This window comes from Panthera uncia, chromosome A2 (assembly GCF_023721935.1).
Source record: "Panthera uncia isolate 11264 chromosome A2, Puncia_PCG_1.0, whole genome shotgun sequence".
In the NCBI taxonomy this organism is placed as follows: Eukaryota; Metazoa; Chordata; class Mammalia; order Carnivora; family Felidae; genus Panthera; species Panthera uncia.
In genome coordinates, this window is record NC_064816.1 from 145,643,539 (window position 1) to 145,660,019 (window position 16,481).

Below are 16,481 nucleotides of genomic sequence, written 5' to 3' on the forward strand. Positions count from 1 at the left end.
CCCTCCCTCCTTTCCTCCTTCCCTCCTTCCTTCTTTCCTTCCCCCATTCCCCCCCTTCAATCTTTCCTTCCTTCCTTCCTTCCTTCCTTCCTTCCTTCCTTCCTTCCCTTTCCTGCTAAATGGAAGGGTGTGTTTATCCTCTTGGCTATGATCAATTTCTCTGCCCTCTGCTCTGGAGCCCATCCTTTCTTGTTTTCTCAGTGATATCACTCTATCAATCATCACCTCTCTCCCAAAACTTTAATTTTCCTCTCACCTGGACATGCCTATCAGCATTTAAACATCTTCCGTCTTAAAACCCCCTCTTGACCCCACTGGACTCTTCCTTTGTCATCATCCCATACCTCTCCTTCCCATCACAGACAACTCTCCGTCTACCCACCTCCAGCATACTCCTCACCTCACTGACACTTGGCTTCACTTTTCAATCTCTTGACCAAATTGCTCTTGCCTAGGTTACCTCTGTGTCACCAAATCAAACGGACACATTTTTGTCCTTCTTTTCCTTATCCATTCAGCCACTTTAAACAGTATAGCCCACCCCTTCCTCCTTGAACACTTTCTTCCCTTTGATGGAACGACACTAGATTTTCCTCTTCCCTGGGTGATCCCTTTTGTTGTCTCATTTATAGTCTACTTTAAAATATTCAAGCTTAATATTTACGGTCCCTGCTCTAATTAACTCTCTCTGTTTTCCCTGAGTGATTGATCTCCTTCACTCTCCTGACTTCAGTTTCCACATGCATCCCACCAGGACCCAATGCCATCTAATCTGTGGGCCCAGAACAACATGCAAATGTGGGGCCACTCGTTCAAAAATTATTCAGAATTTTCAGATGGTGACAGCAGAGCATTGAGCTAAGTATGGGGCCCTTCTGAGCATGGTAGTTGATGTGACAACATGGGTTACATGTTCATGAAGACAGCTCTTCAGGCCACTAAATCTGTGCCTTTAGCCTAAAAATAAGATTCAGAGCTGTGTATCCATCTGGACGTCTCAGCCTCCACATCAACATTTCCTCATTTTTCTGCTCATTTAGTTAAAGGGCGACGCTCTTCCCCCAGCTGCAGAAGCCATGAGTCTGACAATCAGATTTGGCCTTTCCCTCTCTCGGGCCCATCTCTCAAATCTGACCATTTCTCCACTGCTGTCTGTGTTTGCAGGCCATCACCAGCTCTCTCCTGGGCATCTGCAGTGCTGTCCAAAATTATCTTCCTGCCGCCTACTTTTCCTTCCTACTTCCTTCCTGCTTCCTCCCTACTTTTTCCACTTTTTCAGTCCACCATCAGTTTCCCAAACTGTAAATCCGATCACCTCACTCCCTGCCTAAAATGCTTCAAAGACGTCTCATGGCCTTTCAGATGAAGTCCAAACTCCTTCGTGGGCCTCAAGAGGCCCTTTGCAATCTGCATTTCCACCTTTTGCCCTCCGCCATTTTCTTTTATGGGCTCTTTTCTCTCGCCTCAGTCCTGCCACTCACTGCTTTCTTTGGAAAACCTCTCTTCATCCATTGTACTCCCACTGAGCCTCAGGTCTTGCTTCCAAGGCTGTGTCTTTGGGGAGGCCTGTTCTCCCTGTAGACTGGGTGGCCCCCGTGGGCTCTCCCAGCAGAACCCTGCCCCTCTCCAGTCCCACTGAACTGTCTTGCTCGATGTCTCTTTTCCCTCTTGGTATGGAAGCTACTCTAGGTCCATTTTCTGCCCTATCCTTAGCACCCAGTTCCATTCCTGACACGTAGTGGGTGTTGAGTAGGTATTTGTTGACCAGTTGAGTTACTTACTTGTTGAAGTGTTCCAAGAAAATGAGGCTGGTGGAGGTACCAATAATGGTGGTCAGGCCCCCAATGGTAGCGGCGTAAGATATGCTCAGAGACAGGCACTTGCAGATCATCTGGTCACGCTGGGACTTGTACTTTCTGTTGAGCTCCTGGTTCCTGGGCCCAGGAATCAGGACTAGTGGCTTTTCCTATCGGAGGAAAATTAGTCAGTGCCTCCAACCCAGCGCGGGCTGTCCCCTACACAAGGCATGAAAATAGGGGCATCATGGCGCAGTGGAAAGACAAATCCCAATCCTAGTTCTACCGTTTACCAACTTGGGCAGCCCCGCTGGGCTGCATATTCTTCTGTAGAATGAAGATCTTATTTTCTCCACAAGACTGTTATAAAGAGTAAGTGAAGTGACGTACGTAAAGCACTTAGAACATTTCCTGGCATTTAACGAATGCTAAGCTATTATTACTTTTGTTGTTAGTAACAGCATGTTCTGTTTCTCACTTGAACTCCAGCAAAACTGGTTGCTCTCTGCTCTCTGTGTGAATAACACATGGAAGGTGGTTGTTCTATCCAGAGCTGGAGTGACAGTCCTGACCCCGAGAGGACTGAGAAGTAACGCTTACGTTGCAGGGGGAATCCAGTGTGTGATTCTCTCCTCCCTTCCTCACGCTTTTCTCCTTTTCGCCTCTTGGTTTTGCCTCCCCACGCCCCTCCTCTCCTTGTATATAAGGCCGGCCTTCTGTCTTCTCTCAGGTCCTGTTTGGCCCAGATGGTGGCCTTTCAGGGTCAGAGGTTGCTGACCTCTGGTCTCAAGTATAGATAAAGAAGCAAGTGCCCTCTTCTCCCCCAGGCCTGGTCTCCCCTCACTGAGTCTTCATGAGACCAAGGCCAGCAGGCCAGATCCCGGGAAAACCACGGCGAAGAGGCCATCTTGCCTCCTTTCTCAAAGCCCTACCTCGTAGGAGGGCCCAGGCCAGTCTGGACCCTCCCTAACCTTCCTGAGAGATTCATTATCAAAGCTGGAAGAGACCTCATAGATTCTCTGGTCCAGTGGTTTTCTACGATCCTTTCTACTAACGAACATTTTCACGGACCTCCAATGCATAAAATATGATGTAGCATTTCATCAGCGTACCTCTATTTTGTAACTAAAAGTACACACGTGTGGTCGGGGTGGGGTGGGGGTGGGGCTTGGATTTGAATTGAGATGCTCCTCTCACTACTAGTTCTAAGGCCTGGGGCACATGATGTGATGTCCTTGCCTCATCTGCAGAAATGGAGTTCCAGACTGGTACCTCACCGAGCCAAGACTGGGGAGAAAATGCTTCGCACGTGCTTGGTACATAAAAAGCGTTTCATAAATGGTGATGGTTATTTATGAGCATGATGGATGTTAAGGAATTGAGATTATTTGGATGGACACAAAGATTTGAAATCAAGGGTTTTTTTTTTTTTTTTAACAGAAGGATATATATGGCATATTCCTGTTTTTATTTTTTGAAATCAAGGGTTTTAAGTGGTAGCTGCAATTTTATACCAGCTTCAGTATCTATCTTGTTTCTGCATTTTCTTTCAGTGGAATAGTAAGTAGCAGGAGGATCCTCATTTGCACAGAAAAAGTTTTCTTACAATCTCAGAATCAGTAAAATATTTGCGTTTTTCCTGAAGCACTTATGAGAAACAGCTTGAACACCTCTGATCTAGTCAAACCCCCAGTTAAAAAAATTTTTTTTAATGTTTATTTTTTGAGAGAGAGAGAGAGAGAGAGAGAGCGAGAGAGAGCGTGCGAGCACAAGCGGGGGAGGGGCAGAGAGAGAGGGAGACACAGAATCCGAAGCAGGCTCCAGGCTCTGAGCTGTCAGCACCTAGCCCGAGGCGGGGCTCGAACTCACGGAACCGTGAGGATCATGACCTGAACCACCCAGGCGCCCCAACTCCCAGCTTTTATGGCTGAAGAAAAAACAGGGGCTCAGATGGTAGAATGGCTTGTCGAAATCAACAGTGAGTTAGATGTTTTATCCCCGTGGCACGTGCAGGCCAGACATGCATGTGGCTGGAGGGCTTGGTGGCAGCTCACGGCCCTGACGCCCTCATACCTTGAAGGCCAGCGCCCCGTAGGTAGCTCAAGGCCTTTCCTGTAGGAAACAGGGTCCGGGGTGGGGGTGGGGGTGTGAGTTCTATTACCTGGGATCGGTGCTGCTTCTTGCCCTGGGGGCTTGCCATTTTGACAGGGTTGGTGATTGGGGGCACCCCATTCAGGTTCTGCAGGGACAAAGACCATCACGCTGTCAGGAAGACGACGTGGTGGCCCTCAGAGGGACCACGTAGTCGCCCCCATGGGCACCCCACGCCTCCCCGCAGCGGAAATGGGAAACCGGAAACCGGGGAGAATGCGCAGCCGGGGGCCGCCCCACTGTGCCTCCAGCCCGCACCTCCCCATCCAGCCTGGTATCGAGCCACCCTTTTGCACAGGCTTTTGAAACTGGGCAGAGCACAGCTGCGTCCTTGCAGGAGAGCCCAGCTTTCTGGAACTTCATTAGCTAACGATGAATCCTTCATTTTTCTTTAACGCGAAGGAGATGAAAAACAAAAATCCCACCACAACAAAGTCCACAGTGTGGGCATCAAAATTTGGGCTGCCGTACGAAGACGTAAAACCAGCTCTGGGGGAGGAGCGAGGCCGTAACCTCGGCTTTCCTCCGTGAATGTGACCCTTTTCATAGTTTTTGCGCGGACTCCCCAGTGCAAGGAATCCCGAGGGTGAATCTGTGCTTCCTGGAGGGCTGAGGGTCGGGTTCCCGCGAAAAAGGCCACCGTGCACTTGATGAAAGGCTAAGCCCTCTCGCGACCGGGGTTCAGAGGTACGCAGGCCCTTGCCAGGAGCCCGCCCGGCCCCCTCTCACGTCTGGGCTGGCGCGAGCACCTCTCTGTTCTCACACCAGCGGTGCTGCTGGGCTCCAGGCCATCTCTGTCCCCGAGTCCGCTCGAGGGACCTCCAAGTGATCTTAGAGCACGGAAAACACCCAAAGCCTTACCTTGTCCTGCATCAGAGAAGTGAAGTCTGCAGTCGACGTGCTGGAACAAAGCAAAGGAAACGGGAACACAACAGTGGACCAGACCTCATGCCCTTCCCCGCCCCACCTTGGTGTTCGGCGTCGTGACTGCTCTGGGGTCCGGTTTCCTAGGCTGCAGAGAGACTAACCTCACGCGGGTCTTCCTAGCCTCCCGGAGACGCTGCCGGGATTCATGGGGACACAGCGGTACTAACACTACTCACTAGCGCGGAGTGCATTTGGGGGGCTGGCCCTTAAATACGGACGTCAGTCCTCCTGACGTTGTCACCACAGATCGCTGGTACCTGCATTTATAGGGCAGACAGGTGGGCCGGTCTCTGTCTGCCTGGAGCGCCTGGGCCCCCCGCCCCCCAACCACATTCTCACTGGCTGACTCGGTGAAGGTCACCGGCTAGGAGACATTTGCCACGTGCTTCCCTGAGGCTGCAGGAGCAGGGAGGGCCTGTGCCAGGTGAGAAGCCGAGGTGAGCAAGAGGTTGGGGGGGCGGGGGGGGGGCGGGGAATTTCTGACACAGCTGCTCCTGTGTGTGCTGAGTCTCTTCCATGCCCGGGGGTCCCCCACCCAGCCTTGGCCTTGAGTACAGAGGGAGGTGGGAACTTAACAACAGCACTCGTGGCTTACGCTCAGCGCTAAATGCATGCTTCGGTTTTGGTTCTTTTTTTTTTTTTAATTTTTTTTTTTAACATTTATTTATTTTTGAGAGACAGAGAGAGATAGAGCATGAGTGGGGGAGGAGCAGAGAGAGAGGGAGACACAGAATCCGAAGCAGGCTCCGGGCTCTGCGCCGTCAGCACAGAGCCCGATGCGGGGCTCGAACTCACGGGCCGAGAGATCGCGACCTGAGCCGAAGCTCGACGCTGAACCAACTGAGCCAGCCAGGCACCCGGGTTTGTTTTAGTTCTGAAGGCAACGGGTGCCGTGAGCGCTCTGTGAAGGCAGGTGTTGGACACGCGTGCAGGACTGGAGCCCTGTGGCCATCACCCCTGACCAGGCTACCTCAAGGGAGAGTGAGGAGTTGAGCAGGGTTTGAGGGAAGCATTCTTTGGAGAGGGTTGTTGGCCTGGGAGGAGTAGCGTGTTATGATGTTTCCCCTCCCTCCTTCTCAAATCGGGTGAGGGGGGCAGGCCTGGAGCCCCTCAGACAGCCTGGAAGGTGCCGGCCACCGTGGAAGATGGCCATCCTCACCCCACAAACGGCCTGGCCCCCACCAGCAGTCTGCTGAGGGAGATCTAGGGACAACTTGAGCTCTTTGCTTCAGAGTCTGGGGACATGTATTCAGGTCTGGAGAAGAACAAAGGCAGGGCATGATGCCGAGTCTCTCTTGTCATGGGTCACGCACTCGGAAGGTGGCAGGGCGGGAGCCTTCTTGAAGAGGCCCCACCCAAGAGGCAGAGGCAACTCCGGAACAAAGGGGCTCTGGGGGGGAATAAAGCGGCAGAGCACAGAACCAGGGGGTGGGGGGTGGGGGGTCATCCGGGAGCACCTCACCACCGCCATCAGGCCTGGGGCTCGGCAGAAGTCACCTCAAGGGGCCACTGTAGGGATGCTGAAGGTGGGCGCCCGGCCAGGCCAAGTGAGGGAGCCAGGGTCCAAGTCTCAGAGATGGTATGGACCCCTGGAGAAGTCGGAAGCAGCAGAGGGAGGGGCGGGGGCCCAGACGGTGGGAGGAGGAAGGGCCAAAGAGGAGTCTCTCCCCACGCACTCTGACCTCTGACCCTGCAGGCCTGGTGGGGGGTGGGAGCAGAGCTAGTCCCCACCCTTCTGCGCCCTCCCCTCACATGTGCTGGTTTCAGTGCCAGTTCTCACGGCCCATGAAGTCACCAAACTACAAAACTCAGTTTCGCTACACGTCCAACTTTTAGAGGCGATACTCCTCAGCGACCCTCGAGGACAACGGTCTGATATAAAATCTCCAAATGAAATGAGCCGTTGATGGATCTGCCTCACGTGAATGTTTGGGGGGTGTAGTTCTCCTTTTTTAGCTTCTCTCCACCCTCGCATGGCTCTCTCCCCACTGTCAAGCCCACTACCTGTCACCTCATCTTTCCGTGTCATACCTGACAAGGCCAAGTCTAGTAAGACCACCTCTAGTATCTATAAGATACTTGGTGATCCTCTGAGAATCTTCAGTGACATTCATTATGCAGGTGTTTTCCCATTAATTAAATGTATTACTCTCCTAAGGACACCAATTCAGATGAAATTCTACTTGGTAGGGGTGCCTGGGTGGCTCCGTTGGTTAAGCGTCCGACTTCGGCTCAGGTCATGATCTCGTGGTTCGTGGGTTCGAGCCCCGTGTCGGGCTCTGTGCTGACAGCTCGGAGCCTGGAGCCTGCTTCGGCTTCTCGGTCTCCCTCTCCCTCTCCCCTTCCCCCATTTGTGCTCTGTCTCTCTCAAAAATAAATAAACATTAAAAGAAAAAAAAAGAAGTTCTACTTGGTAGCTGTGTGGACAATCAGACTAGTCAGTCTTTCTGTCTCTTCCCTCATCACTGCAACTCCTTGTGGTTGAGGGAGTTGCCCTCAGGATCTTGGCAAGTGGTTCCGAGGATGGAGAGGAAATCAGGACAGAGGGAAGTGTCGAGATGTGAGCCTGGCCTCTAAAAGAGCTGTTCATGGGCTCAGGGCCCAGCTTTCCTGACCCCTGGAATAGACCCGGCAAGGCTCTGTCTGGGAGGAGGGCAGCCATACTCACTCTTCATTGACAAAGATGAGTTCCAGGGAGGGTTGACTGTTGTTTACATCGAGACCTACGGTATCAAAGGAAAGCAGACGTGAGATGTGGACGCTAGAGCTGAGCGTGTAGGGCAGGGCTTCCGGACTGGGGCTGAATGGGGAAACCAGGGCGTATCCTGCATGAGGACTGCCCTCCCTCCGCCTGAAAGCATGGTGGGGTGTGCAGACACACAGGCCCGGGGGGGTGGGGGGAGAAGGGTGGTCATAGCCGTGGAGTGTTCGGGGGAAAGGGGCAGGTGGTGGCTGATGTAGGAGGGGGAGGAAGAGCCAGGGAAGCGGGGTCACGGGTTACAAGGGCTGGTCTGGGAGAGAGGGCAGGGGAGGGGCGTAGATGAGGGAGCCTGGGGAGCCGCGCTGAGCCGGGCCGTGTCACAAGAGGAGGGTACGAGGGCGAAGGGGAGGTGAACTCCAGCAAACTGTACTGATGGGCTCGGCCTCTTCGGCGCCGGAGTTGCCCGCCACGAGCTGCTCCTCCTCGGCACTGACCAGCTCCTGCAGCACGGCCTCCACGATGGGCATCACCATGGCGGTGGTGGACGTGTTAGAGAGCCACATGGAGAGCAGTGTGGTGCAGCACATGAAGCAGAGCAGCAACCTGGAAGGCAGGGCGGCCGGGGCACAGCGTCTACAGCACGGCCATCTCCCAGGGCCCCCCCGCTCACTCGCGGGGCTCCTTTGGGGCCTCCTACGAACCCGATGGTGCTGGCTAGAGAACGGGGTGGGGTGGGGGTAGCGTGGGTCCAGAAGGCCCGGTTTTTATGGCATGCCTTCAACTTTGCACTCCCAGGGCTTGGCACAGAGCAAGCATTAAATGAGCATTTGTTGAAGGAATAAGCCACACGCCACGGGCCAATGGCCTCAGCTAGAAAAAAGCCCCTCCGTAAGCAGAGACTAGCTTTGGTAGTAGGGTCACAGGGCATGGACTTACGGATTGGCCAACTCTGCAGCCATTAGCTTGGTGATGACGTATGGGCTTTTTTGGTGCCTAAAGGAATTCTTTTTTTGCCCTTGCAGCCAGCACTTCTATGGTACCATTACATTCTATGCCCCGCAGCCAAGTCACCGTACTTATTAGTGACCACGTAGAGATTGGCGTGTGGAGCTCACAGTTCCGCTCACCGCTTGCCCCACTGTCAACCTGCTGAAAGCACAGCCCCCCGGGTCACCCAAGTGTCCCGTATCACTGTGTTCACTTTTTCAGCTGGTATCATGAAGAGTCAACCCTTGGAGGAAAACACTAACAAAAAGAACTCTCAAGTGATTTCTCTTGGCCGTTGAAAACCTAACAACGTGTGTTGGAACAGACAGGGTTCTCACTTCCGTAAGACAAGGCAACACAAAGACTATCCACGTTTATTGCTTTAGGTGGGATCACGGACTCTGCACGATTTGGGGACAGCACATTTATCGAGTGGATTACGTCAGGTTGGCCAAAGTCCTGGTGGTGTTTTTTTGTTTAGGCTGATGGCGTGAGTTTGCCTGCCCGGGACCCCCACGAGCAAGCAAAGAGCACTACCGGGGGTGGAAACATGTGGGGGGATGAGTTAAATAAAGAAGAGTGGAAATGCGATGGGATAGGCATTCTTGAGTTTGACCTTGAGTTTGAGTACACGGAGGTTTTAAAGAGCTCCAGAGTCCCCACGTGACGTGTAGGTGCCATTGTGTGCCTAGGAGGTTGAGTGTGGGGTACGAGGTTATCGCTGAGCCAAGTGGCAAATTAACTTAAATTAAGCTGTAGTTAAGTGGGATACAGGAACATCCTTTTAGGCATAACCTGCATTCGTCTAAATGACCAATGTTGAAAACTGATACCATGTTATTTATTTATACTCCATTGGACTCCCAAAGGAGTCAGGGCAGCTTACAAAAACACGTCACAAGAAAGTTGTAAATAGAAGCAGGTGAGACCCACATTCCAAAGGCAGAAGGGTCAGGCTATTCAACGGAGCAGAGGTGAGGTTAACACAAAACTGTCAATCCTGACTTTCTTACATATCCCCCAAGGTTGGGAATCTCTCTATGGGCGTTCCTGACCGCAGAGAAGAGGGCACAGTCGAGGGCACGTGTTGTGATCACAGACGCCAGGTCAGATGCAACATATCTAAGCTGTGGGCTGAACCAGTGATAACAAAGTCTCAGGGTGGATGGGAGGAAACCTCCGTGTCTCCTTCAGTGACAAAGGAGAAGACACCCATTTCATCGTCCAGCCTGTTCCTTGTTATACCAGAGAAAAGTTGAGAAACAATGTACGTTGGTCCATCTTGTTTTACCTAATGGGCCCCTTGTGTTTTGTAACCTGCTGCCCTTACGGTCTAGATTACTCAGATAAATTCTTTAGATTGTGAAGTCACACACTCAAATCTCTAGTCTATGATCAAGGGCCCTCTCACTGGAGAGTGAGGTAGGAGCCCAGCAGCCCTGACGTCATCCCCTCCCCATTAGTAGAAAACCAACCCGAGCCGGACGTCCCCCTGTGGCCCAGGACCACTGTCCAGGTGGCCCCTGGCTGCTGGGGGAAGCGCTATGGCCCGGCACCCCAAGGACCGCTTACATGCCCGGCTTGGCTCCGGCCATCATGACCATGCGCAGAGCAATGCGTTTGTGCAGGTTCCACTTCTCCACGGCAGCTGCCACGCAGATGACACCCACCAGCAGCAGCGTGGTGTTCTTGAAGTATTCGGCGGCCACCTGCGGGAAGGCGGCACAGGTCAGCCCCTCCCTGACCAGGGCCCAGAGGACCGGGCCGTACCCATCGCAACCCATTCTCAACCAGAGGCTGGCACGCAAGGAGGGAGGTGACGATTGTTAAAACAGCTGACTGTTTGAGACTATATATATAAAAAATAGATACATATATATCTCATATATACCCACATACATATATTCTATATACATGCATAACATACTACCTCGGGCAGGCACTGTTCTAAGTAGTTTACAAAGATTGTTTCAGTTAATCTGGCCAGTCACCCAATAAGGTAGATATTCTTCTGCATGCTTAAAAAATATTAAAACACCCTGTCTTTAATTATGATATCATTTCAAAGAATAAACACACACGTGTAATTTTATCTTAAGCCTTAAAAAATTGTTAAAATAACTCTGGGCTTGTCCCCGATCTCTCTTTTTTTTTTTTTTTCTGTAGCTTTTTAGAAAATTGTGTTCATTTTTCTTTTTTTAAAAGTTCATTTATTCATTTAGAGAGAGAGAGAGAGAGCGCGCGCACATGCATGCCAGCGGAGGAGGGGTAGAGAGAGAGGAGACAGAGAAGCCCAAGCAGGCTCCCACGTGGGGCTCAGTCTCACCTGTGAGATCATGACCCGAGTCAAAATCAAGAGTCGGACACTTAACCAGCTGAGCCACCCAGGCCCCCCTATGTTCATTGTTTTAATTAGAAAATTAATACATGCTCATTATGGAAAACTTCAAAATATAGAAAAATTTAAAGGTGAAATTACCCTTGATCCTACTACTGTTATTACTTTGGTATATTTCCTTCAATTTGGGTCTATAAAGATACATGATTGGATTTACACAGTATGTATAGCTTTATATTCTGCTTTTCTCCCCATTTACATCATACCCGGATCATTATCTTATTTAACCTCAATTTGTTGGAAAAATTAATCTTAATAGAAGCATAATGCACCACACAATTTGGCCAATTTCCCTTTATTGAATATTTCGGTTAATTCCTTTTCTTTCAACTACAAATGGAGCAAAGAAAAATTTTCTGCTTACATCATTAACCTTACATAAATATGATAATTTCCTTAGGTTAGAGTTCTTGAGGGTATCTTTATAGCTTGCCTTAAATCTTTAAAAATTCTTTAAAAATTTTTAAAACTTTAAATAACTCTAAATAATTCCAAAGTTGCAAAGCTCCGAAATGATATAGTACAAGGAATACCTGGGGCACCCGTGTGGCTCAGTGGGTTAAGCGTCCTACTTCGGCTCAGGTCATAGTCTCATAGTTCGTGAGTTTGAGTCCCATGATGGGCTCAGAGCCTGGAGCCTGCTTCAGATTCTGTGTCTCCCTCTCTCTCTGCCCTTCCTCTGCTCGCACTCTGTCTCTCTTTCTCAAAAATAAATAAACAGTAAAAAAACCAAAAACATAAGGAATACCAACACACCGTCTACGTGTGTTTTTCTTCCTGAGCCATTTGAGGGTAAGTTGCATGTATTTTAGCCTTTTCCCCTAAATACCTCAGTGTATATTTCCTAAGAATAGGGATTTTCTCTTCCACAGCCGAGTACCAGTAATGAACTTCTTCCTGCCCCTTCATGATGAGGAAGTGGAGACCCGGCCCTGTTAAGATGCTTCCTGTGTTTAGGGTCCACAGACCAACCCTTCATTGATTTCCTTACTTGGTACTTCTCGACTCTGCTTTACAACCTGACTTCAAATCCTGGTTCAGGGCTTCTTTGTGAAAGAAAACTTTCCTTGTGACTCTAGCCTCTGACTCCAGAACATTCCCTGCGGGCACCGTTAATTTCACCCACCACACAGCATGCAGGGCAACATGCTTGCACTGTTTTTTTTTTTTTTTCCCCCCTGTGTACCTCTCTTGTCTCTCAACTAGATTTTGGGCTGCAGAATGGTCAAGGACCATGTTCTTTTCTGTATCTCTTAACACCTAGCAGACCAAGGTAGAAAAGCAAATGCTCGGGAAATATTTATCACGTGCAGGAGAATCGTTCCCAACAGGGAGCCATGGCAGAAACAGAGGAAAACATACAGAAAAGTTTAACTTCTAATTTAGGAACCCTCTTTAAAGCGGGAAAACGAGAACATTTCTAATTGCAGGAAAGATAAAGGCTGCAGGAAACGCAAATATAGTTAAAATACGTGGTGTTGGAAATAAGGAATATTTACATAATCATATGGTTAAACTTTGCTTATTGAGTTAACAAAACCCGTGATGTATTTATACTGGGAGGCTGGAGGGAGGAGAAGGGGGTTGTAAGAGGACACAATCCTCATCTGCTGTAATCAGAAGGCATCTAATAACGTCTACAAGCGATAACTCAAGAGTTAATATAAGATTATCGAGTAAGAATAGTATTCAGTTCGGGGTGTCTGGGTGGTGCAGTCGGTTGATCGTCCGACTTCGGCTCAGGTCATGATCTCGCGGTTGACGAGTTCGAGCCCCGCGTTGGGCTCTGACAGCTCAGAGCCTGGAGCCTGCTTCAGGTTCTGTGTCTCCCTCTCTCTCTGCCCCTCCCCTGCTCATGCTCTCTGTCTCAAAAAATAAATAAACATTAAAAAAAAAAAAGAATACTATACAGTGCCCCAGAAGAAGCAGTTATCAAAGATGAAACCCTGGATGAGGGGGAGGTGGGACTTGGGGGGAGGGTATAGTGAGGGAGGGGTGGGGAAGGCAGCTGCTGGTTTTGCATTATGAGTTTTTCAGTATTATTTGATTTTTCTTTTTCTTTTCTTTTTTAACATTTATTTAATTTTGAGAGAGAGAGAGACAGAGTGTGTGTGGGGGAGTGGCAGAGAGAGAGGGAGACACAGAATCCAAAGCAGTCTCCAGGCTCTGAGCTGTCGGCACAGAAGCAGGGCTCGAACTCACAAACCGGGAGATCGTGACCTGAGCCAAAGTCCCATGCTCAACCGACTTAGCCACCCAGGCACCCCATTATTATTTGATTTTAAACTCTGTTAACACTTTGACAACATAAAAGCCAAAATAAAGCAGTAGGTTCCATTTCTCTCCCCACCCCCCACCTTTTCCCCCACGGAGATGTCCCTGTGTGTCACTGATGAGGTTTGTGTGGGAGGAGAAGGGTCATTGGCCCTCTACGTGACCGTTTCCTGGAGGAGCCCTCCACTTCTGCTTAATCTAGTTCTTTTTTTTTTTTTTTTAATTTTTATTTATTTTTGAGAGAGAGAGAGAGAGGCAGAGCTTGAATGGGGGAGGAGCAGAGAGAGAGGGAGACACAGTCTGAGGCAGGCTCCAGGCTCTGAGCTGTCAGCACAGACCCCGATGTGGGTCTCGAACCCACAAACCGTGAGATCATGACCTGAGCCGAAGTTGGATGCTTAACCGACTGAGCCACCCAGGCGCCCCTGCTTAATCTAGTTCTTGTTCCCAAACCCAGTCCTCAGCTGGCACTGTTACTAAAGCTTCCTGAGGGCAGAGAAGGCTCCCTGCTCTGCTTGGCTGGTGACTCTAGGGCACAGTCCCCTCTGGGGCTGGCAGGTCGGCCTCTGGGCTGTGTGAGCATAGTCGAAGATGCTGCCCCCTAGCGGGAGGTGGAGGAACTGTGAGGATGCCTGAGGGCATGGCTGGAAGCGGGGGCGAGTTGGGGAGGGGGGGGTTACCTAGGACCTTTCTCATGGCACCCTAACCTTCCCAGGAGTCTAGGAGGCAGTTCTGGGGCAGAACCCATCTTTTCTTTAACTCTGTCTGCCGAGGAGGGAAACCCACAGAAGACAGGAGACAGTAGTCCTGGGTCACGGTCCCTCCACTGGCCCCCTCCATGGTCCCCCCACTCGAGGCCCCCCTGCAAAGCCTTTAAAAATTCAGCGCTGGGGCGCCTGGGTGGCTCTGTCAGTTAAGTGTCGTACCCTGGGTTTCGGCCCAGGTCACGATCTCATGGTTCCTGAGATCAAGCCCTGAGTTGGGCTCTGCGCGGACAGTACGGAGCCTGCTTGGGAGTCTCTCTCTGCCCCTCCCCCACTCGCACTCTCGCTCAAAGTAAATAAATAAACATTAAAAACTAAATACAAAGTCAGGGCCACCAGGTTTACTCTCGCAGGGGACTGGCTGGCAACATTTTCATTTTCTGCCTCTTTACCACGTGTCATAATGGAATCTCAGTGTGCGATGGCCTTTTAGGAGCGCAGAGCCTGCAGGACAGGCGGGGCCCCTTTCTCTGGGTTCCTCTCGAAGGGAAGAAGAAAGGAGCCAACACGCAGAGTGCCCTCTACAAGCAGGGAGTTTGGCACTGCACTCACTTTCCCATGTTAGCTCTACAGGGGTCCTAGTAGGCAGGTACCCTTCCTACCTCCCTTTGCAGGTGAGGGGCGGACGCAGAGAGGTTCGGGAAGTCTTCCCAGGTCACAGCATGAGGGGCAGCGTCTGGATATCAGTCCATATCCGTCTGAATCCAAAGCTACTACACTCGGGGTGGGCCCGTTGGACACCGGGCATCTAATTCAACTCTAGGGGAGTTTTCTTGGTCTCCCTGATGGCGTGGGCAGGCACACGTTTCCGTCTCCATTCATAGTCACGGTCCTGACGCTGGCCCCGAATAGCCGGGCCTGGGCCAGTGTAAGCCCCGGGCCCAGCGTTAGCGGGATCTGAGGGCTCCAGGGTCAGCCAGGACTCAGCTGTGTGACCCCAGGTAAGTTATTCAACCTCTCTGGGCTTCATTTACTCATCTAAAAAAACCCAAAACCAAACAAAAAGATTACGGGATTCCCTAGCTTTTGTAAAGCTGTTGTAGAGTAAATGACAGATGCAAATCAGCCAGGAGGGCCCCCCACATTGACAACCAGGATTTTTAGCAGCTCTTCCTGTCATTAAGTAATTCACACAAAGACTGACCTTCTCTGAGGCCATGAGCACAGGAACGGGCCCAGGCACAAGGCTGCCTTCCCACTTTTACAAATTAAAATTCCATCCGATGGCGGTGTTTGTTAGCTGTCTAGCCCACAGATTTTTTTTTTTTTCAATAATAAAATCTTAGCTATTCAGAACCCTCAAGGAACACCAGGGTTCCAAGATTCCTGAGGGTTATTTTCATTGTTTGCTAAGCTGCTGCGTTGCTTACTTACTCTTGCTGTGGGCATTCCTCTCCCCACCACCTAATCTCTGGGACTAATATTCTCCGAGTTGGGAAACTAGATAACGAAGCTTGTGAAGCTTGTCGGAATTATTTGCAAAGAGAAACAGGATCCTAAAACGAGCACAGCTCCCCTGGGTCGAGTGCTCGCTTTCTGCGATGTTTGCGGTGGGGGTTTTATTGCCTTTTCTGCTCTGCGGTTTTTCCGCAGCCGGATCCCTGAGCTCAGAGAGCAGAGGTGCTCCTGGCCTGTGTTTTAGAAGAGGGGAGCCCAAGGAGGCTGCTTGGAAACGGAGATCAGACTAGGTGGGTTTAAATGGTTGCTTTCCCTGCAGATGAGCTGTAGACTCCTGGGCAAGCTACTGAACCCCTGTGACCCTGGCACCCCAGCATTTTCAGTGGCGACAGTAACGACACCCAGCTCACTGAAGCCGTCATGACGTGGCCTTAAGGAAGCTCATGCAGGCGGGGTCTTAGATCAGTGCCTGGGTGCCGGGCATATAGGAAGTGCTCAATAAATGTCCATTATTATTATTATTATTATTATTAAAGAGGTAAAACAAAGATAAAAAGCTTCAAATAAGATTGAGGGTTATGCCAGGTGTATCAGCACGTCCAAATGAGGGAATAAGAGAAAGAAATGAAATAAGAAGGAGCAAGGGCGTGCCTGAATACGAAACCAAAGGTTCCTCCAAATTTTCTAAGTGAAGTGGAAGCACATGGAAAGAGTGTCCTGACCCGGGCTGGATGGAGAGGCTCGGGGATCTGCTGAGTGTTGGTCTTTAACTAACTAGTTAATTGTTATCGAGTTGCAGGTGAGATCCCTTAGGGATGAGCTCTTGAAAAATCGCTTTCTTGGAGCACGGAATTCTTTACTGATCTCTAGATATGTTAGGTTTTAAATGGTTGAAATAGTTTTCGTAGGGACGCCTGGGTGGCTCAGTCGGTTAAGCGTCCGGCTCTGGATTTCGGCTCAGGTCATGACCTCACGGTTCGTGAGATCGAGCCCTGCTGTGGGCTCCACGCTGAGTGTGTGCTTGGGGATCCTCGCTCTCTGCCCCTCCCCCCACTCATGTGCTCTCTCTCTCTCTCTCTCTTTCC

At 50.6% G+C, this 16,481-nt stretch overlaps 1 protein-coding gene across 2 annotated transcripts in view; it reads right to left on the reverse strand.

The window, feature by feature from the left end:
* The window catches only part of SLC13A4 (solute carrier family 13 member 4), a 47,374-nt gene that overhangs the window by 18,136 nt on the left and 12,757 nt on the right, over window positions 1-16,481 (reverse strand). For both annotated transcript variants that reach the window (XM_049641912.1, XM_049641913.1), the window contains 6 exons: window positions 10,135-10,271; window positions 8,006-8,178; window positions 7,543-7,597; window positions 4,809-4,848; window positions 3,958-4,035; window positions 1,782-1,966 (listed from right to left, as the gene is read on the reverse strand). In XM_049641912.1, coding sequence (XP_049497869.1) covers window positions 1,782-1,966; window positions 3,958-4,035; window positions 4,809-4,848; window positions 7,543-7,597; window positions 8,006-8,178; window positions 10,135-10,271 — 668 coding nt within the window. The remainder of the gene's footprint in view (window positions 1-1,781; window positions 1,967-3,957; window positions 4,036-4,808; window positions 4,849-7,542; window positions 7,598-8,005; window positions 8,179-10,134; window positions 10,272-16,481) is intronic.